The sequence below is a fragment of the Natrix helvetica genome (genome assembly GCF_964273705.1).
Source record: "Natrix helvetica genome assembly, chromosome: 4".
In the NCBI taxonomy this organism is placed as follows: Eukaryota; Metazoa; Chordata; class Lepidosauria; order Squamata; family Natricidae; genus Natrix; species Natrix helvetica.
In genome coordinates this window covers 162,148,035-162,171,121 of record NC_138550.1, presented here as the reverse complement: position 1 = coordinate 162,171,121, position 23,087 = coordinate 162,148,035, and the positions used below count along the sequence as shown (strand labels likewise).

At 45.7% G+C, this 23,087-nt stretch overlaps 1 protein-coding gene across 1 annotated transcript in view; it reads left to right on the top strand.

Annotated features, from left to right (window-relative positions):
- The window catches only part of ZFAT (zinc finger and AT-hook domain containing), a 161,384-nt gene that overhangs the window by 80,999 nt on the left and 57,298 nt on the right, over positions 1 to 23,087 (top strand). The window contains exons 8-11 of the mRNA XM_081951039.1: positions 4,861 to 4,948; positions 7,508 to 7,657; positions 12,631 to 12,804; positions 18,745 to 18,833. Of these exons, the coding sequence (XP_081807165.1) occupies positions 4,861 to 4,948; positions 7,508 to 7,657; positions 12,631 to 12,804; positions 18,745 to 18,833 (501 nt within the window). The remainder of the gene's footprint in view (positions 1 to 4,860; positions 4,949 to 7,507; positions 7,658 to 12,630; positions 12,805 to 18,744; positions 18,834 to 23,087) is intronic.

Below are 23,087 nucleotides of genomic sequence, written 5' to 3'. Positions count from 1 at the left end.
CCTATCTATTTTTTTAAAATATTTGAGCCAAAATGTCTGAAGATGCTGAAAGTCTAAATTCCAATCTCACCTTGACAGAAGAATTGCAGATCCAGAGATACTTTAAAAATGATCGGTTATCATTGAGATTTGATCCTCCTGATAATTCTCAGCCCTGAAAACGTTTTCTAATGTGCACAGAGGTTGGTATTCTACCAGTTCAGACCAGTTTGCCCAAACTGGTAGCGGAAATCATGAGTGGCTCTGCCCGCCCGCCCCGGTTCTATGGCATCCCATTTAGGCCCTTTTTCAGCCAAAAGCGCATGCACGGAAGTCTTACCGCATGCACGGAGGTTAACATTTGCGAATCAGTTGGGAAGGTAAGTAACTACCGTGTTTCCCCGAAAATAAGACAGGGTGTTATTTTCTTTTGACTCCTGAAATAAGCACTTGGCCTTCTTTTCAGGGAGGTCTTATTATTTTTAAGGTGCGGGAGGCGGCAACCGTGGACACCTAATGGCTGCTGTTATGTTGCAATATTTTGGGGGAGGGTTTATTTTCAGGGGAGGGCTTATTTTAGCACATGCGCTCAAAAGCCCGATTGGGCTTATTATCTGGGCAGTCTTATTTTCAGGGAAACAGGGTACCATTCCTGAATGAGCACATATCCCAACAAGATATATAAAATTTTAACTCATTTATATTGTACTTACTGTATTTTTCAGAGTATAAGATGCACCAAGATTTAGAAGAGCAAATTTTTAAAAAAAGTTTTTGCACTCTGCTGACCTCCCAAAAATGGACCCATTTTTTTGTCAAAAAAAAGATATGCATAGCCTTTAGGAGGTTTGTAGAGTGCTCCTGGGGTTGGGGGCCCTAAAACCGAGTAGAAAACGGCATGTTTTTCGCAAAAACTGGCCCGTTTCTTGTCAAAAAAAGGGCATGCATAGCCTTTAGGAGGCTTGTAGAGCGCTCCTGGGGCTGGGGGGGGGGGGCAAAAACGAACAAAAAGCAGCCCATTTTTTGCTCATTTCTGCCCTCCCCAGCCCCCAGGAGAACTCTGGAAGCCTCCTAAAGGCTATGTACAGCCATTTTTGCAAAGGGGGCAGGATTTCAGGAGGCCAAAAATGATGTGTTCAGTGTATAAGATGCACCCAGATTTTCACCCTCTTTTTTGAGGGGAAACGGTGCGTCTTATACCCCGAAAAATACGGTATTACCTTGGCAAGTGAAGGTCTTACATATAGAAATGAGATTTTTTTTTAAATTTTCTCTTTATGGTTGGAATTTTCCTTGGCAGACCACTCTTAACTCTGCAAAAAAAAAAATCTTAATTTTTATCTCTGAGTCTTGCGTAGCATTTGGCTTTTTCAGGAAGCAAATCTTGGCATTTGTTAGAAGTGGAGCAGCCTGTCTCTTCCACGCTGTCAAAGTTCCCAGGAGCCTTTATGGAGCTGGCTGCATATGTTCAAAATTGAATTAGAGTCTCCAACTCATCAGCTTGGCTTCGAAATTATTAGTTTTTGGGATGATAATGTACTTGAGGTTCTGCGTATTTGTTTTCTGGTTTCTGAAACGTTCAAATCCCATCGAGCAGATATATTCAAACATCGATAGAAAGTAATAGTTTAGGGGCTTGGAATCCATTCCCATTTAGCTTTCTGTTTTCCCCACGTGGGATGAAATGGTCCCAAATATCATTTACGCATAACATTTGCGGTAGAAAGCAATTTCAATCTAGCAGAGGTAGTGTCAGTCTTCTTGAAACCTGCCATTTCTAGAGCCAGTTTTAATTTTGAATCCCATGACCTGTTCAATTCAAGGACATCTGTCTGCCAGGCAGCATCTGTCCTTTGCAAGAGTTGGTTCATAATATGTCTGTACAGTATTGGTAAACAAATTGTTGCTCACGAAATGACACTGAACTCCCAAAATTTTCAGCCATGCTTGACATAGAAATAGAAGTGCTTGCTTGCTTGCTTCCTTCCTTCCTTCCCTTCCTCCCTCCCTCCCTCCCTTCCAGTGGAGGGTTCCGGATCCCATTGTAACCAGTACGGTGCAATGGGGTCCAGCAGCTACCGCATGAACGCGCGCAGTGCGTGCATGCATCCTTACCTCCTGCAACGCTCCACGACACTCCAGCTGCTTGGCGGAGCGTCGCGCAGGGGCCGTACGCTGTGCGTGCGCAGATGACACATTTCCTTCAAATACAGGTAAGGAACGAGGGCAAGCGTGAGGGCCCTTTGGAGCACCATCCCGGAACTGTATCCGGTGCTCCCGGAAGGCACCTGTACACCCATACTGGGATGTACCGCCTGCAACCCACCACTGCTTCCTTCCTTCCTTCCCCTGGTAGTGTAGTGGTTAGAATGCAGTATTGCCGGCAAACTCTGCCCGCTGTTAGGAGTTCAATCCTGACCAGCTCATGGTTGACTCAGCCTTCTGTCTTTCCAAGGTCGGTAAAATGAGGACCCATATTGCTAGGGGCAATATGCTGACTCTAAGCCACTTAGAGGGGGTTGTAAAGCACTATGAAGTGGTATATGTCTAAGTGCTATTTCTACTGCTATTGCTATTCCTTCCTCCCTCGTCTATTGTTCTAAACCAGGGGTGTCTAACCACGGCAACTTCAAGACCTGTGGACCAATCTGTGGTGTCCACAGATCTTCAAGTTGACAAGATTCCTCTAAACCAGCGGTTCTCAACCTATGGGTCGGGACCCCTTTTGGGGTTGAATGACCTTTTCACAGGGGTCGCCGGGGAGCCTCCCACAGTGAGGCTGGCGAGAAGCCAGCCCGAAGGGAAGGAGCGGCTCGGGTTCCCCATGGGGCGGAAGGAGAGGGGTGTGGGTGTGTGGGTGGGGGGAAAGTAGGAGCCGGAATGGAGACAAGGAGGGGGAGAAGAGAGACGCTGGGAAAGCAGCTCGCTCCGAGTGATGGAGGTTGATGGGCAGAGCTACGGAAGCCAGGAGGTACCATTTCTGAGGCGTAAAACAAGGCGGGGAAAATAAAATAAAGGAACATTGGATGAGCATACGCTGAGATTCCCTATTAAGGCTGTTACCCATGCTTAGCATGGGTAACAGTCTTAATAGGCTTTGGCCCCTCTCCTGTGGCTCCCTGCTGACCCAATCGCACAATCTGCTCTCCGCCGCGAGAAGACATGAGCCTCTCGCCTGCTTTTGCGATTCCGTGTCTTTCGCAGGCAACTCAGGGTCGAGAAGAGCTCCAGCCCTTTTCTTGCGTTCATCTCTTGTGCGCGTGCGCAGAAGCAAAATATCAAAGCGGAGGGGACAACATCTCTCCTCCCGCTGTCGCCACTGCGTCAGTGAGGTGAGTAACTGGGTACGCAGCTCAGGAGACTCCTCATTGCCAGATTCAGGTCAGCGCAAGCCATGGTCCTCTTCGTGTTGGCTCAGGAAGGAGGAGAATGGGGAGCAGCAGCTGGTTGGGTGCAGGGCTCTGGAACTCTGCATCCAGAGATGACTGCTCCAACTCTTTCCTGAGTCAACACGAAGGGGACCGACCTGAGTCTGGCGCTGAGGAGTCTCCTGCGCAGCGCAGCCAACTACTCACTTCTCAGTGGCGGTAGCAGGAGGAGTCGCTGTCCCCGCCGCCATGATCCTGGCCCAGGAGGGTATTTTGCTTGCACGCGCAAGAAAGAGATGAAAGAGAAAAGGGGAGAAAGAGAGAGAGATAGAGAGAGAAAGAAATGAAAGAGAGCTGGAGGGAGAGAATGGGAGAAAGGGAAAATAGAGGGAGAAGGGGGAGAGGGAGAATGAAATGAAAGAGAGCTGAAGGGAGAGAATGAGAGGGAGGGAAAAGATAGGGAAACAAATCGGGGAAAGAAAGGAAGAGAAAAGAAAGAAGAAAGAAAGAGAAAGAAAGAAAGAAAGAAAGAAAGAAAGAAAGAAAGAAAGAAAGAAAGAAAGAAAGAAAGAAAGGAACATTCTCAGACCTATGAAGAAAGCAATGGCAAGCTACATCTCTTGCCAAGAAAACTGCAGTTTGCCAGAAGGCACAAATGGGAAGCAAGTCTGATTTTTTAAAAAGAAAATAATAGAGATGGCAAAAATATGCATCTGAAAGTAAGATTATTTATAATTTTGAATAACGTATTATATTGTCAAAACTCAAAAGAAATCGAAATATATATCCTATTGCTATTAGTGCAATCTTGCCAGCTTCTATCAACTTAGAGTTCACTATAAAAAGATTACAGAGAAGCAATTTCCTACAATTAATAACCTTTTGGATTTGCTATCGTATTCAATGAGAAAGAAAGAAAAAGAAAGAGGGAAAGGGAAGGAAGGAAAGAAAGGAAGGAAGAAGAGAAAGGGAGAGGAAAAATAGAGAAAAACAGAAATGAGAGGGTGGGGGAGAGAAGAAAGAGAGACCCCATTCCCACAGAAAACACTGAGCCATGAAACCTTGGTAGGAATGTCGGGGGGGGGTTGTCATGTGACTGGGTGGGAGTGATATTGAGCTGGCCCCACCCAGGTTTTGTGACCCCTGGTGTTACATAGTAGCAACGAAAATAATTTTATGTTTGGGGGTCACCACATCATGAGGAACTGTATGGGGTCTGAACTGTACGTAGGGTCGCGGCATTGGGAAGGTTGAGAAAAACACTGCTCTAAACCAAAGTTCTGAATTATTTCAAAATCACCCATGTGCTTACAAGTCTTTTTTTTAAAAAAAAAAATCCTTTCCATGTGTCTCATTGCGATAATGATAACTATTCTGTCTTTTCATCCGCCAACTAAAACCCACCTTTGAGCCTCGCCTTGTTGGGAGCCTGATATTATTCACTGTGTAATGAGTCTAGCAATCAATTCAGTGAACCGATACCGTCTTCTTCTCCCTTTTCTTTCTTTCAAAGGACAAAAAGAGTTATTCCTGCCCTGTGTGTGAGAAATCATTTTCTGAAGACCGACTTATAAAAGCTCATATAAAGGCAAACCATCCAGGTAAGATAAGCCACGCCGATGGGGTCTGAATGCAGTGTAGTCGGGGAGGCAAGGCGCCAGCTGAATAACATTCTGCTGTTATATTATTGTGCCTTCTTTCTGTTAGGCTTTCATTGTTGCTGTTATTATTGTCGTTATCGTAAGATAATTTTTAAAAACGAAATCATTTGGGTGATTACATTATTTAGTGTCCCAGCACCTATACCGTGAATAGCAATTCGCCAGGCTGAAATGAAGAGGAGGCAGAGCTTTCTCCTGGAATTGAAGATGTAGAGCATACGAGTAGTTAACAAGGGCTCCTAAGTGCTTCTATAACCTTCCCGTCTCCTATCTGCCAGGCTGCTCAAAGGACTTCTGGTTTCCAGCAAAACAATTGGAATTTATTTTGGAGATGTTAGCAGAGGGGGAAGAAAATTGTGACTGGTCAGCTTCTGTCTGCAGAGGGATGTGCAGTGCGCATTCAGCACTTTGAATAAAGTCATAAGGAGCGTGTGTGAACGCACATCATCTCCTTGTTCCGACCTAGACTTCCCAAAAGCATGAAGCTGACTCCTCGTCCCAATAAAACCCCTTTTATTTAGTTTAAAGGGAATTCCTCTCCAGCAAAGTCCCGGCCAACAGTCTTTCGAGAGATTTCACAACCACAGACCTTGATCAGGCTTGGAGAGCTGCCAGGCCGATATCTTCCAAACGCCACTCTGTAGCAGACAATATTTAGCAAGCAGTCAGGAACAGATCTTCACTCTAATGAATTGAACTAATTGTCTCCTGCAAACTCCCCTCCCCTTTTGCTCCTCTTTTATTCCTTATGGGAGGGCCATTCACTGTCCACCTCTGGCTTTACTCCCAAGTCGTCCCTTGTTCCTTAGCTGTTTCCTTCACCTCGTAGCTCTGTGCATGCGCACATCGGGAACAGGCTCCAGCTGTTCTTCTGCCCCACTGATGTCCGACTCCGAAGGCAGCTGATAACTGTCAGCTGGCCCTGGCCCCCTCTCTGTCTCCAACACAGAGCCCTCATCAGGTCATAAAACAAGACAAAACTCACTTAACAGCTTTCTTATTAACAACAGAAATTTTGGGCTCAGGTGTGCTTGTAGTCAAGGACTACTTTTAAAAGTATGGTAATTCTTGACTTATGACCCCAGAAAAGCTCCTTATGACTTTATTCAAAGTGTTGAATACAGAGCTCTGGTGGCTGCCCTCTTCCCCCCCTTCCCCCCACCCCTCACCCCCCAGATCACACATCAATAAACCTAACAACCAGCCTTGCAATTATGGCTGTTTTGCAGCATCCCATGGTCATGTAATTGGGTTTTACAATGGTTTTGCCAAAAACCCGTTATTTGCTTCCAGATTTTGGCCAAAGCAGCCCTTAGTGAACCCTTGGTTCGCTTAACGCCCGTGCTGTTTGCATAACAACTGCCACAAAACAGTTCATAAAATTGGGTCAGTTGCATGGTTGGCCCAATTTACGATCGTCACGACTTACAACCATCCGGGCTAAGTTCCATTATAGTCGTAATTCGAAGACTACCTGTATATGCATTCTTGTAAAGATAGGTTAGGGACGCTGTGGCTCAGTGGCTAAGATGCTGAACTTGTCAATCAGAAAGGTTGGCAGTTTGGCGGTTCGAATCCCGAGCGCCACGTAACAGAGTGAGCTCCCGTTATTTCTCCCAGCTTCTGCCAACCTAGCAGTTCGAAAGCACGTAAAAAATGCAAGTAGAAAAAATAGGAACCACCTTTGGTGGGAAAGTAACACGGTTCCGTGTGCCTTTGGGATTTAGTCATGCCGACCACATGATCACGGAGACGTCTTCGGACAACGCTGGCTCTTCGGCTTTGAAATGGAGATGACCAGTGCCCCCTAGAGTCAGGAACAACTAGCACATACGTGCGAGGGGAACCTTTACCTTTACAGATAGGGTACATCCTTATGTTTGGTTATCCTCCCTCACTGAGTCTGAATAATGCGTCCTTCTTTTCTGGCAATTATACCATCCCATCTGGGTTTTTAGGCCTTTTGCAGTTGTTAACAAGCTGTTTATTTGGAATTCCCAACCCTTCCGGAAATCCTGGGTGAAGCCTTGAACAAATTTTAGCAGCTCTCGGAGACTATTAAAGTTCATAAATATTTGGTTAGTGAAGCCACTCTGCTTAGGTGTTTACTGTTTGACAAGGCTTCCTGCGAGAAAACACACACACACACACACACACACACACACCAATTTATGCACCCATAGCCCAACCATTCTCTAATTTGTCGCTCAAAGAGCAGAGAAAACAGTGTAATACAGAAATGGATCGAGCAATGCTGGAAAAACCATCAATTAATGAGCTGCTTTGTGTCATTACCTGGGGAAAACAAAAACCCACAAAAGGAATCCTCCTTAAAAGATTCAACAACCGGCAGTCAAAACAAACTATATTTTATTGGTTTCTGAAAATGTCTTCCCTGAAGAATAGTGCTTACCTTTCCTCCCCCCCCCTTTTTTTTTTCTTTTCTGTTTCTTCCTTCCTTCCTTCCTTCCCCAACCCCACCTCCCCTCCCAACCCCAGAGGTGTCCATGCACACAATTTCCAAGATCGTTGGCAGGAGAGTTCAGCTCAAAGGACTGATCGGAAAACGAGCTGTGAAATGTCCTTATTGCAATTTTTATTTCATGAAGAACGGATCGGATCTCCAGCGTCACATTTGGGCTCATGAAGGTAAATGGGGTGTAACAAGGACCTGTGTGTCCGTAATTGCAGTAATTTGCCAGTGAGGGGAGGGAGGGGGGAAACAGGAAGGCAAAAATCTGGGAAACAAACCTGACCTACTCTGATACAAATGCGTCCAATGAGCTGTTCCTATTTCAGCCCTTTTATTAAAAGTCCTTCTTCAACATCAATACTTAAAATGATAAACAAAATCATATCAAATCCTGCCTCAGCCATAAAAGCCAGCTGGGTGACTTTGGGCCAATCACCAGGAGACGGTAAATTCTAATCCCGCCTTAGGAAGGAAAGCTGGTTGGGTGACTTTGGGCCAATCATCAGGAGACGGTGAATTCTAATCCCGCTTTAGGAAAGAAAGCTGGTTGGGTGACTTTGGGCCAATCACCAGGAGGCGGTAAATTCTAATCCCGCTTTAGGAAAGAAAGCTGGTTGGGTGACTTTGGGCCAATCACCAGGAGACGGTGAATTCTAATCCCGCTTTAGGAAAGAAAGCTGGTTGGGTGACTTTGGGCCAATCATCAGGAGACGGTGAATTCTAATCCCGCTTTAGGAAAGAAAGCTGGTTGGGTGACTTTGGGCCAATCATCAGGAGACGGTGAATTCTAATCCCGCTTTAGGAAAGAAAGCTGGTTGGGTGACTTTGGGCCAATCACCAGGAGGCGGTAAATTCTAATCCCGCCTTAGGAAAGAAAGCTGGTTGGGTGACTTTGGGCCAATCACCAGGAGACGGTAAATTCTAATCCCACTTTAGGAAAGAAAACTGACCAGGTGACTTTGGGCCAATCACCAGGAGATTGTGAATTCTAATCCCGCTTTAGGAAAGAAAGCTGACCAGGTGACTTTGGGCCAATCACCAGGAGATTGTGAGTTCTAATCCCACTTTAGGAAAGAGCATGACCAGGTGACTCACAGAGTTGTTGTTGAGGGGAAAATAAGATGATGAAGATGTGTTGGATATATTTACTGCCTTGAATTATTTATAAAAATAATAAAGGCAGGGTATTGGTGTCATAAAGTCCATTGGAGTAGGAAGAATTCAAAGCACAATTTGGGATTTACCCCACATCAGGGCTCATTGGATAACTCTTATCATCTGCTGAATTTGTTTTACTTTTTCATTCATATTTACATATTAGGAATCGAATAGAATTCTTTATAGAATTCTTTATTGGCCAAGTGTGATTGGACACACAAGGAACTTGTCGTTGGTGCATATGCTCTCAGGGTACATAAAGAAAAATAAAATAGAATACATTCATCAAGAATCATAAGAACACTTAGTGATAGTCAAGGAGAAGAATACAGAAGAAAAAATACAGAATACAGGGGGTGGGAAACAGAAGAATAAGCTATTCAATCGTACTATAAACAAATAAAACAATATAAATTGAAAGACACAAGCAACATGGTTATAGTCATAAGTGGGAAGAGATAGATACTAGCAAGGAAGAGAAGAATAATAGTAATACAGTCTTAGTAAATTATTTGACAGTGTTGTGGGAATTAGTTGTTAAGCAGAGTGACGGGAAAAAAACTGTCCTTGTGTCTAGTTGTTCTGGAGGGCAGTGCCCTGTAGCGTCGTTTTCAGGGCATCAGTTGAAACAATTTATGTCCAGGATGTGAGGGATCTGTAGATATTTTCACGGCCTTCTTTTTGACTCCTATTATATACATTTATACATATCATATGCATATTATAGTTAAAACATATTTAACTATAACAGCAATTCTATATTATTTAAAATCTAGCAGGCTCGATAGCACAGGCTTAATGTTTAATTCCCATCATTGAGGTTGTGTAATGCCTTCTTCGTTTATGATATTTATAATATAACTTCTTCCCTAGCTCCGTTTTATTGCTTCAGTATGTAATATCATCAGTTTTCAGAACTCCTTCCTATATCCTATTTTGGGATTAACACTGTATAAATCAGTTGTTTGTGCCTCATCTCATTCAGGCTATATGTTTTGGAATTCTCTGCCTCAGCAGCTGAAGTCCACAGTTATTCAGGAATCAATATGCTGAATCTCTTTTATTGCTAAATTAATGAATCGGGATTCGCCCAGCAAGTAATTCTTTCTTGATATGTACCCACAAACAAAATGTTAAATTAACACATTACCATTTGCGAAGGATTTTTAATATTCACACATTTTCACAGCTGCTGGCCACATAGAAAAAAGGCAACAAAATTCAGTTTGCTGAGCTATTACTACTTCTCCTTCCCTCCACAAAGGTGCATAGCGCCTTACAAACCGCAAGACAACACACTCTTATTCAAGGAGCTTAAAATCTATAATTACAGCTCAGAGAAAAAGGGGATGGGAGGCAGAGAACGGTAAACCAGAAAAGAGTGACTTGGATTCACATAAAATTTAAGTCCTAAACTTAGAGAAACAAAACACGGCATCTGTTTATTTATCCAATTTATGGGGCTGCCCACTTGAACAAGGGACTCTGAGCAAGGAGCAGAATTGAAATAAAATAAAACTATCCACTTCCAGTGTTCATGTGAGTTACAGTATGGCCAGAAAAATAAGCCATAATTGTTACTTTATGCTCCAGGTCAGGCATGTCCAACCTGCAGCTCATGAGCCACAGCCCTGGACAGCAGCCGCACAAGATCATAAACTTTTAACATTATGTAACTTATATATGTACTTTGGACTATATTTTATATATGACCTAGGCAAAGCAAAGGTTTTGACACCTTTGCTCTGGATCCGTGATGGCAAATCTATGGAACACGTGCCACAGGTGGCATGTGGAGCCATTCATTAGGGCATGTGAGGTGTTGCCCTGTCAGCTCCAGCACTCATGCGCACGCTGGCCAGCTGACTTCGGTCTTCATTTTCAGCTGTTTTTCACCCTCTGGAGGCCTCCCTGAAGCCTCCGGAGAGCGAAAAACAACCCAATGTGCAAACTGGAAGTTTGGGAACGGACTTCCAGTTTGCGCGTTGGACCGTTTTTCTCTTTCCGGAGGCTTCAAGCCACCAGAGGGGCATTTTCAGCCTCCCCAGGCTCCTAGAAAACCTCTGGAGCCTGAGGATGGCAAAAAACAGATCCATCACACGGCAAAAGCGGAGGGGAGGGTGGTGGTTGCGCATGCATGCGTGCGGGGTGTGTGTCACGTGCATAGAATTATGGTTATGGGCACGCCCGCGCACAACTCCCCTGCGCTCCCCCTGCTTTTGGCACGCGATGGGAAAAGGGTTAGCCATAACTATGGTTAGCCCCAGATGGTTAAACTGTGGGGTCCTTGGTGCTCTCTAAGCTTGGCGGCTTTCTTGCAGACATTTCATTACCAAGCTAGGTAACATCATCAGTATTAGTAGGGAGTGGGGTTTGCTTTCATTTTATATTCCAGTGGCTTCCCCTCTCAGTGTTGGTGGAAGGGATCTTGGTGGCTCTTTGCTTGGGATGCTACCTGTTAGTTTGTTGGCTCTTCCTTTGCTGCAGCAACAATTCTCTAGGATGTTGTGCAAACCCAGCCATTAAGCATCGCTCCAGAATCATTAAAGGTTGGCGTGAATTGGAGAGAATTGAGACAGGTCAAGGTTGTGAAATGAGCAGGTATAAATGCTTTCTCTTTTGCCCTAATCCCAAACAGAATTTTTCTTCCCCAGTTTGTCTGATATTGTAGTGGTGGCAACACAATCTTATCAGTGGCTTATAACCATCAGCCTCTGTACAAATATATGCATACTGCTACCATGGAGTTTCTGTTCTGACCTGGGCTTCCCAAGATGATGAAGGAGACTCCTTGGCCCGATAAAACCCTTTTTATTTAGGTTAAAGGGAAATTCCTCTCCAACAAAGTCCCGACCAACTGTTTTTCATGAGATTTCACAACTACAAACCTTTATCAGGCTTGGAGAGCTGCCAGGCTGATATCTTTCAAATGACATGCTGTAGCAGCAATTACCTAGCATGACGTCAGGAACAGATCTTCACCCTAATGACTTGAACTACTACCGTATTTTTCGGAGTATAAGACGCACCGGATTATAAGACGCACCAAGGTTTTGAAGAGGCAATTTTTTTAAAAAAAAGTTTTTGTACTTTGCAAACCCCACGAAAACGGGCCCGTTTTTTTTCCCAAAAAGGGCATAAATAGCCCTTAGGAGGCTTGTAGAGTGTTCTTGGGGGGCGGGCGGGGGGTCAAAAAGGAGCAAAAAATGCCCATTTTCTGTCAAAAAAGGGCATTAGGAAGCTTATAGAGTGCTCCTGGGGGCTGGGAGGGCAAAAGTAAGCAAAAAAAGGCCCATTTTATGCTCATTTCTGCCCTCCCCAGCCCCCAGGAGTTCTCTGAAAGCCTCCTACAAGCGATGCACGTCCATTTTGGTGAAGGGACAGGGTTTCAGGAGGCAAAAAATGCTGTGTTTGGTGTATAAGACGCACCCAGATTTTCACCCTCTTTTTTGAGGGAAAAAGGTGCGACGTATACTCCCCAAAATATGGTAATTGTCTCCTGCAAACTCCCCTCCGCTTTCGCTCCTCTTTATTCCCTATGGGAGGGGCCATTCACTCCCGAGTCAATACTTGTTCCTTAGCTGTTCCCTTCTCCTGGCAGCTCTGCGCAGGCGCACATCAGGAACATATAACTGATTGGGAAATGACAGACAGCTCTGGCCCCATCTCTGCCTCTGACGCAAAGCACTCATCAGAGCCTTCCCCAGACTCCAGGACTGACCCATGTTCCTCCCCAACTTCCTCACTCTCTAAGACTGCCACCAGCTCTGCTGGCCACTGGCAGGCCACAACTGTTCCGTGATACAATTTTGCTAAGCAGATGAAGTCCTAAAATAGCCCTCCCTAATTGGGCATCCCCCTCCCAAATACCTTGTAAATGTAACCCCCAAATTCTCAACCCGGGGGTTGGGTGGAATATCACCTGGAAACATTCTCTCATCCTGATTGAGCTGGACAGACCGACTGCATAAAATGCTTTCTCTCCCTGTAGGCATCAAGCCATTCAAATGTTCTCTGTGCGAATACGCCACCCGCAGCAAAAGCAACCTCAAAGCTCACATGAACCGCCACAGCACCGAGAAGACACACCTGTGCGACAGGTGCGGGAAGAAGTTCAAATCGAAAGGCACCTTGAAGAGCCATAAACTCCTTCACACTGCTGAGGGTGAGTAGCTCTGGGTCAGGTTTGGAAACTTTGTTCCAGATGTCAAACGAAGGTGTGATTGAAGGATGCGAGTGGAAAGAGACCATCCAGGCCTTGTTTGGTCTCATTTAGCAGATGGGCCGATGTTTAGGGCCAACCACAGAAGAACACTTCAAGGGGCAAATGTTTTCAGTAGGACAATCCTTCTACCGTGTTGTATGTCCCTGTTTCACAGAAAGCTTATGTCACAATATGCATGCACTACTTTTAGACTCTGACTGCAACAGGCAGGGTCTGACAAGTTCCAGAGGTTTTTTTTTTTAAATTCAATTTATAGCAACAGCACTTTGACTTATATACCGCTTCACAGTCCTTTACAGCCCTCTCTAAGCGGTTTACAGAGTCAGCCTGTTGCCCCCAACAATCTGGGTCCTCATTTTACCCCTCTTGGAAGGCTGAGTCAACGTTGAGCCAGACAGGATCGAACTCCTGGCAGTTGGCAGAATGAGCCTGCCATACTGCAGTCTAACAGGAAGGAAGGGAGGAAGGAAGGAAGGATAGCCCTTAGACTTACATACCACTTCACAGTCCTTTTACAGCCTTCTCTAAGCGGTTTACAGAGTCAGCCTATTATCCCCCAAATCTGGGTCCTCATTTTACCCCTCTCGGAAGGCTGAGTCAACGTTGAGCCAGACAGGATCGAACTCCTGGCAGGTGGCAGAATGAGCCTGCCATACTGCAGTCTAACAGGAAGGAAGGGAAGAGGGAAGGAAGGAATAGCCCTTAGACTTACATACCACTTCACAGTCCTTTTACAGCCTTCTCTAAGCGGTTTACAGAGTCAGCCTATTATCCCCCAAATCTGGGTCCTCATTTTACCCCTCTTGGAAGGCTGAGTTAATGTTGAACTAGACAGGATCAAACTCCTGGCAGTTGGCAGAATGAGCCTGCCATACTGCAGTCTAACAGGAAGGAAGGAAGGAAGGAAGGAATAGCACTTAGGATTTATATACCGCTTCACAATGCTTTTATGGCCCTCTCTAAGTGGTTTACAGAGTCAGCCTATTGCCCCCAACAATCTGGGTCCTCATTTTACCCCTCTCGGAAGGCTGAGTCAACGTTGAGCCAGACAGGATCGAACTCCTGGCAGGTGGCAGAATGAGCCTGCCATACTGCAGTCTAACAGGAAGGAAGGGAAGAAGGAAGGAAGGAATAGCCCTTAGACTTACATACCACTTCACAGTCCTTTTACAGCCCTCTCTAAGCAGTTTACAGAGTCAGCCTATTGCCCCCCAAATCTAGATCCTCATTTTACCCCTCTCGGAAGGCTGAGTTAACGTTGAGCCAGACAGAATCGAACTCCTGGCAGTTGGCAGAATGAGCCTGCCATACTGCAGTCTAACAGGAAAGAAGGAAAGAAGGAAGGAAGGAATAGCACTTAGACTTATATACCACTTCACCGTGCTTTTACAGCCTTCTCTAAGCGGTTTACAGAGTCAGCCTATTGCCCCCAACAATCTGGGTCCTCATTTTACCCACCTTGGAAGGATGGAAGGCTGAGTCAACTTTGAGCCCTGGTGAGACCCGAACTGCCAAATTGCACAGTCAGCTGGCAGTCAGCAGAGGTAGCCTGCAGAGCTGCACTCTAACCACTGCGCGACCATGCTTCGTATAGAGACAGAAAAGAACAAAGTATCAGCCAAGTCTCATCAGAGCAAACGGGAGCTTTTATTGTTTTTATTTATTTTTTCGGTTTCACAAGTCCTCAACTTACGACCAGAATTGAGCCCCACATTTCTGTTGCTAAGTGAGACAGCCATTAAAGTGAGTTTTGCCCTATTCCACAACCTCTTTTTTTTTTTGCCACCGCTGTTAAGGGAATCTCTACAGTTAAGTTAGGAATGTGGTTCCTAAGTGAATTTTGCTGCTCCGTTGACTTTGCTTGTCAGGAGGTTGTGAAAGATGATACTGCCAATGTCATAAATACATGCCAGTTGCATGTATGTGTGAATATTGATTGCCTGACCAGGGGAACGCTGCAAGTGTGGGAAATGATCATAAGTCACTTTTTTTTCAATGCTGTTGTAACTTAGAATAGTCACTACATGAATTTTTGTAAGTAAGGACTACCCGTATTTTATCCTGGCTATCTGCTCTTCCCTAACTAAATTCACATAATCCTCGACTTACGACTGGCCTCTTAGTGACCGTTTAAAGTTACGGCTTACATGTAAAAAGGGAGTTACGAGCCGGTTCCAAAATTCCAATGGATCTCCTCCCCACCCCACCCCCAACGTCATGTGACCATATTTTGGGTGCTTATGGCCATTGGCAGCATCTCACAGTCATGTGACCAGGTTTTACCATGGTTGTATGGATCTGAAAAGGAACAATCATGGAATTATATGAGCTGCGGTGGCGCAGTGGTTAGAGTGCAGCACTGCAAGGCTACTTTTGCTGGCTGCCTGCAGTTTGGCAGTTCAAATCCCACCTGGCTCAAGGTTGACTCAGCCTTCCCTCCTTCCAAGGTGGGTAAAATGAGGACCCAGATTGTTGGGGGCAAGATGCTGTCACTGTAAACCGCTTAGAGAGGGCTGTAACGTACTATAAAGCGGTATATAAATCTAAGCGTTAAGTGCTATTGCTAATTTCCTTAACTACTGCAAAAGTCATAAAATTGGGTGCAGTCACCTGATGATTCATTTAATGGCTGGCACAACTTAACGACTTTAATTCCAGGCTCAATTAAAAATAGTAAGTCAAGCACTACCTGTACTTCCTTCGTTATTCTGAGCCAGAAGAGCATCCCAACATAAAACCTCACTGCCTGAGTTCATTACGGTTCATGGCAACTTGAGATGTTCATCAAAATCTGACTTTTTCTTCCTTCAGAAGGATAGAGAATATTTAAACCAGATTTTTGGGGGGTACTGTACAATAGGAAAAGGGACGCTGTGGCTCAGTAGCTAAGACGCTGAGCTTGTCGATCAGAAAGGTCAGAGTTCAGCAGTTCGAATCCCTATTACGTGTAACAGAGTGGGCTTCAGCTATGTGTCCCAGCTTCTGACAACCTAACAGTCCGAAAGCATGTAAAAATGCAAGTAGAAAAATAGGAACCACCTTTGGTGGGAAGGTAACAGAGTTCTATGCGCCTTCAGCATTAAGTCATGCCGGCCACATGACCACAGAGACGTTTTCAGACAGCACTGGCTCTTCGGCTTTGAAACGGAGGTGAGCACACACACACACACAGAGTTGGGAATTACTAGCACGTATGTGAAAGGGGAAACTTTACATATAACAGGAAAACTGTCATCTTCTGCATGAGCTGCTCCCAACTTTCTGCAGCAATTTCAAATTTCGGAACTAGTTTTCTTCACATTAGTGGAAATCTGCCTTTTCCCCCCTCTTGCATGTTGGAGTATTTCTTCCAAGTTTTTGACAGCTCTTTCTGAAAGGATTTCAAACAAGCATTTCTCCTTCCTGGTACTATAGGAAGAGTGGGAGTAGAACAGATCTCTGTGTGGGTTTAAATATGCTCTTTAAATACTAAACCAGTCTTACTTTGCAAAAAGAAATAGAAAATGATAAAAATGATGAAGGAAGAGGAACAAATCAGTAGTGGCTTGCAGGCGGTACACCCTGATACGGGCGTACCGGTGCCTGCCAGGAGCACCGGATGCAGTTCCGGTATGGTGCTCCGGAAGGCCCACCCGCCCGCTCGTCAGCCTTACCTGTCTTTAAACTCTTCGGCGCATACAGCGCCTGCGTAACGCTCCACTAAGCACTTAGCGGAGGCGTTGCTGGAGGGTAAGACACATGCACACTCTGCGTGCATTCATGTGGAGGACGCCGCGCCCCATTGCCACCATACTGGTTGCAACGGAATCCAGAACCCACCACTGGAACAAATGTACTTTGTATATGCTAGTATTAGAAGCTGCTGTACAATCGAGGACTTTTTGGCATATCAGTTTAACAAGGACATATTTGCTGGAGGGAAGAATATTAAAAATATCCATGCAGTGGAGAACCAGTCTCAAGACTTGTAGTTTGTCCTACATTTCTCTTCTGTCCACTGTTGTGCAGCTTTCAACAAATCAGATCACTTTTTTGGTGCCTGAAAAGATGTATGTAAAATAACATGTACACAGTTCAGCCTTCTGCCTGTTGCTTATCACCATCTGGCCATCTTCTCCAGCCAGCAAGTCAAACCATTTCCTTGACTCCCCTCTTGTTGTCCACATGCCAATTTTTTTCCAACTCAAAGTACAGGTGTGGGGAGAAAAAAATCAGTTCTTAGATGAGTAGAATCAATTAAATCAGCTTGATTTAATGGTTTTCACTCATGCAAGAACTGTTTTTTCCCCTTGGTTTTATCAGTATATAAGTAGTCCTTGATTTACTACAACTGAGCCCAGAATTTTTTTCACTTATCCTTTATGTATCTCAGTTTATGGCAGGGGTCGGCAACCTTAAATATTCATAGAGCCACAAAGGTCCTAACCGGAAGCCCCCCATTCAATTCTGGAGCTGACCGGAAGTCTGATTCCCCCACCATAGAGTCTCCTCCTAGCATGGCGTCCTTTTTCCTCTGCCGACCAGAAGTCCGATTCCCCCACCATAGAGCCTCCTCCTAGCATGGCGTCCTTTTTCCTCTGCTGACCGGAAGTCCGATTCCCCCACCATAGAATCTCCTCCTAGCATGGCGTCCTTTTTCCTCTGCTGACCAGAAGTCCGATTCCCCCACCATAGAGCCTCCTCCTAGCATGGCGTCCTTTTTCCTCTGCCGACCAGAAGTCCGGTTCCCACACCATAGAGTCTCCTCCTAGCATGGCGTCCTTTTTCCTCTGCCGACCAGAAGTCCGGTTCCCCCACCATAGAGCCTCCTCCTAGCATGGCGTCCTTTTTCCTCTGCCGACCAGAAGTCCGGTTCCCACACCATAGAGTCTCCTCCTAGCATGGCGTCCTTTTTCCTCTGCCGACCAGAAGTCCGATTCCCCCACCATAGAGCCTCCTCCTAGCATGGCGTCCTTTTTCCTCTGCCGACCAGAAGTCCGGTTCCCACACCATAGAGTCTCCTCCTAGCATGGCGTCCTTTTTCCTCTGCCGACTGGAAGTCCGGTTCCCCCACCATAGAGTCTCCTCCTAGCATGGCGTCCTTTTTCCTCTGCCGACCAGAAGTCCGGTTCCCCCACCATAGAGTCTCCTCCTAGCATGGCGTCCTTTTTCCTCTGCCGACCAGAAGTCCGGTTCCCACACCATAGAGTCTCCTCCTAGCATGGCGTCCTTTTTCCTCTGCCGACTGGAAGTCCGGTTCCCACACCATAGAGTCTCCTCCTAGCATGGCGTCCTTTTTCCTCTGCCGACCAGAAGTCCGATTCCCCCACCATAGAGCCTCCTCCTAGCATGGCGTCCTTTTTCCTCTGCCGACCAGAAGTCCGGTTCCCACACCATAGAGTCTCCTCCTAGCATGGCGTCCTTTTTCCTCTGCCGACCAGAAGTCCGATTCCCCCACCATAGAGCCTCCTCCTAGCATGGCGTCCTTTTTCCTCTGCCGACCAGAAGTCCGGTTCCCACACCATAGAGTCTCCTCCTAGCATGGCGTCCTTTTTCCTCTGCCGACCGGAAGTCCGGTTCCCCCACCATAGAGTCTCCTCCTAGCATGGCGTCCTTTTACCTCTGCCAACTGGAAGTCCGGTTCCCCCGCCATAGAATCTCCACCTAACATGGTGTCTTTTATCCTTTTACCAACTGGCGACAGGGAGCCGCAGCAGAGGGATAAAAGAGCCACATGTGGCTCCAGAGCCACAGATTGCTGACCCCTGGTTTATGGAGACCCCTTTGAACCACCAACTCTTTATGCTTGACAGAAATTGCTCCTCAACAGTCAAAAGTTCACTTCCGTTTATTTATGCTCTTTCCCCTTTTGGATCTAAATTTCACCGCTTTCTGTTTCAGGAAAACAGTTCAAGTGCACGGTGTGTGATTATACTGCGGCTCAAAAGCCACAGCTTCTGAGGCACATGGAACAACATGCTTCATTCAAGGTAAGAAGCCTGCCACTGGGTCTTGCTTTTATAAATGTGATTCATTGAACTGCTGCTATGCCTGACAGCCCAAGGTTTCAGGATTACAATTGAACAGCCTCTAAATCAGTTCTGGAATGGAAGCAGAATGGTTCTAACTTTTAGCCAATTGGGTGGAATGGGGTAGAAATGTACATTCTTTCATTTTGATTCAGGGAGTCCTCCACTTACGACTGTTATGGACCTGCCCGTTATGATTTATGATGTTGTGGCCCACCAGCAGCCAGCAGAGGTGACAGCAGATTCGGACAGTGAGGAGGTTGGGGAGGAACATGGGCCAGTCCTGGAGTCTGGGGAAGGCTCTGATGAGGGCTCTGTGTCAGAGGCAGAGATGGTGCCAGGGCCATCTGACAGTTATCAACTGCCTTCGGAGTTGGAGATCAGTGGGGCAGAAGAACAGCAGGAGTCTGTTCCCAGTGTGCGCATGTGCAGAGTTGTCAGACGAAGGGAACAGCTAAAGAACAGGGGTCGACTTGGGAGTAAGGCCACAGGTGGATGGTAAATGGCCCCTCCCAGAGGAAATAAAAGAGGAGCGAAAGGGGAGTGGAGTTTGCAGGAGACAATTAATTCGCTTAATTGGTTCGTGACTCTCTGAGACTCCTTGCCAAGTTTTGCAGAGATCGGCCTGTCAGCTCTCCACCACCCCCACCATCACCCCCAGGCATGCACACACATCCCTCCCATGCATACACGTGCGTCTTCCGCGTGCACGGTAGAGACCCAAAAATCAGCTGGCTGGCAGGAGGTGCATGCGCATATGCGGTAGAGCTGAGCTTGGCGACGGGGTCGCATGCGAGCAAAGGGTTCTGTGTGCCACCTGTGCCATAGATTCATCATCACGGTTCTATATTTTTAAAAAATGGATCCAGGTTATGATACAGGAGGAGTGTCTGAGATACTTTGAGAATTCAACATCCAAGAAATGTCTTTAGTAAGCAAGAGAACTTGTGGGATGTCATTAGGAAGCTCACACCAATTGTGATCCTTTTTCTTCTTACTGTGGTATTGTTGTTGTTAGCCAGCTTTACTACGTATTTGATGGAATTAAGAGTTTTCGATATTTCTCTTAAAGAATCTGTCCTTTTTGGTTGACATCCTTTCTCCAAAGGTTTAGTTGAGATTTTCACATCTACCTCCCAACTAGGAATGTTAGAAACTGAGTTGCTTGCTCATTTTGCTAGGAGCAAATCTGAGGATGTTGGAGAGGAAAAACATAGCAAAAACTAATTTTACGAAGGCTTTTACTTTACTTAATTTACTTTTATTTAATTTATAAACCGCGCCCTCTCCCAGAAGGGACTCGGGGCGGTGTACAGTCATATTAAAACAACAATATAAATACATAAATATAGATAAATATAGATATAGATGGAGGAGGTAACATATAAACTGTACAATAATAATTAAAATTAGAATTAAAAATACATTAAAAACTACCCCTAAGAAAAGTACCCCAAAATAAGATGTTTGCCAGGAGGTAAAAATGGGACTATAAATCGGCTAGGCCAGCTAATTGGAACAGGTGGGTCTTGAGTTTCTGTCGGAAGGAGCAGAGGTCGGTAGTGGTTCTGATATCGGTGGGGGGGGGTCATTCCAGAGGGTTGGGCCCATCACAGAGAAGGCTCTACTCCTGGGCGCCGCCCGCTGGCATTGCTTAGCGGACGGCACCCGGAGGAGTCCCTCCCTGTGGGAGCGAATTGGCCACAGGGATGTATGGGGTAGGATGCGATCCCGCAGATAACTAGGTCCTGTGCCATGGAGCGCTTTAAAGATGGTTATCAACACCTTGAAACGCACCCGAAAAACCACAGGTAGCCAGTGCAGCTCGCGCAGGAGAGGTGTTATGTGGGAGTACCTAGTACTCCCCATGATTGCCCGCGCGGCCGCATTCTGAACTAGCTGTAGCCTTCGGGTGCATCTCAAGGGGAGCCCCATTTAGAGAGCGTTGCAGTAGTCCAGACGGGACGTCACCAGCGCATGAAAGGCAACAGACAAGGCAGTTTACTTAATTTAGTAAACAGCTCAAGGAATGTCTGCCTCACAAGCTGATCTGTGACGCTTCAAAGTGCCTTTACAAAGCTGTACAAGATGAAATTAGACTGTATCAAAGAAATGCATACATACATACATGTTTAAATAAGGCAGGGGTGTCCAAACTTTTTTCAAAGAGGGCCAGATTGGATGAAGTGAACATGCTGGAGGGCCGAACATTTTTCCAAACATTCTTTGAACAATTACAATTAAATGCAAATGAATTATTTTATGCCAAGTTAATTGCAAATGGCATACTTTTCATTTCATAACATTAAGATCAACTGACAGCTGAGTTTTCAAAATGTATTTTAAATAAATTTTAAAAAAACTTACCTGCACTAATGTGAAGGGTGAAACTGCCCCATTTTCCCAATGAATCATTATTTTGTTAAAGCGGAAGCAAAATATGTGAGTTTTGTTGTTGTTGTGCCCAAGGAAAGAAACTGGGAATTTGAGTTACCCCCTTCAATTCCTTCTCACCTGCACCTCTCTTTCATTCTCTACATCGCTAAGATGTTAATAAACTTCCCCAAAGTTTAGACGCGGCAAATATGCGAGCGCGCACACACGTACGCTTATTGATACCCTTTAAAAACCTTCCAATATTTGTTTATAGCGGCTCATGTGAGCTTTAATGGGCCATCTCCTCTTTTTTCTTTTGTCTCTTCAAGCAGAGAAGTTAATGCGTGGCTGAATATTTCCTCCTTCCTTCCTTAAAAAAAACAAAAACAAAAAACCAACCCACCTTGGGGGAAGGTTCCTTGCTTTTCGCCTGCCAGACCTCTCCGAGCCCGGTGGAGAAGCTACAAGTATCCCTTGGCCCCGTGCTTCACGTACTGCGCCTGCGCCGCCTGGTAGTTTGCCCATTTTGCAGCCTGTGTTGCAAAAGCTACGGCGCGCGTTCTTCAGCGATACCCGTGAGGTCTCTCGTTTCCTCAAAAGGCGCCCTTTCTCTCCGCCCCTCAAGGGAGACAGAAGTTTCCCCCTTTTCTTTGGTACGAATGTGGCCCGACCAGTTTACAAGCAAGTCGCCTTGCCTGTTTTTAGGCTGGGCTGTGGATGACAGGTACCTTTGCTGTAGGACAGAGTTTCTCAACCTTGGCGATTTTAAGTCCTGTGAACTTCAACCCCCAGAATTCCCCAGCCAGCTTCCGATGCGGCCCTCTCACCGCCCTCCCTCCTGTGGCAGACAGTCTTCTGCTTGCCGCCCTCAATCAGAAGGGAGGCCCGTGGGAGGGCCGCATTTACACAGAGCAGGGAGGGCTGTTAGAGGGCCGTATTAAACCGCCCCTCGGGCCGCAAATGGCCCGCGGGCTGGACTTTGGACATGCCTGAAATAAGGGATGCGGTGGCTCAGTGGCTAAGACGCTGAGCTTGTCGATCAGAAAGGTCAGCGGTTCGAATCCCTAGCGCCGCATAACGGAATGAGCTCCTGTTACTTGTCCCAGCTTCTGCCAACCTAGCAGTTCGAAAGCATGTAGAAAATGCAAGTAGAAAAATAGGGACCAATTTGGTGGGAAGGTAACAGCATTCCGTGTGTCTTCGGCGTTTAGTCATGCCGGCCACATGACCACAGAGATGTCTTTGGACAGCGCTGGCTCTTCGGCTTTGAAACGGAGGTGAGCACACACACACCAGAGTCAGGAACAACTAGCACATATGTGTGAGGGGAACCTTTACCTTTACCTTATACATGTTTAAAAATCTATCAGAAGCACCTCCAAATCACACTCAGAATCGCAGCTACTGTATATTCCTGGTGAGATAAATAAGCTATTAATAGTAGAGTGCGGGGTGGCTACAGCTATCAAAAGGATCCTTGTTTGCAGTCATCACTTAAATTTTTTAGCAAAGGGAAAGGCAGTGCCTAGGTTGCTAATTTCAGCATCAGAGCAGGACTTCATTCATAATCTATTACTTATTACTTATTTATTTCAAATGTTTATATGCTTTCCTTCAAAACCCAAAGTTTCCCAGGGTAGGTTGTGCGGTGTTAATGGCACCAAGTGCAATTATGAAAAATTAAATAAAGCATTAAAACACAATAATTAAAGTACATAGCCATAAAATGATTATAGCAACAACTGGCATAGTTAATACGTTTCTAAGCAGCAAATATGTTTAATGGATTAAACATTAATAGATTAAACATTAAACATTAATTAATTAAAAGGCCTTAGA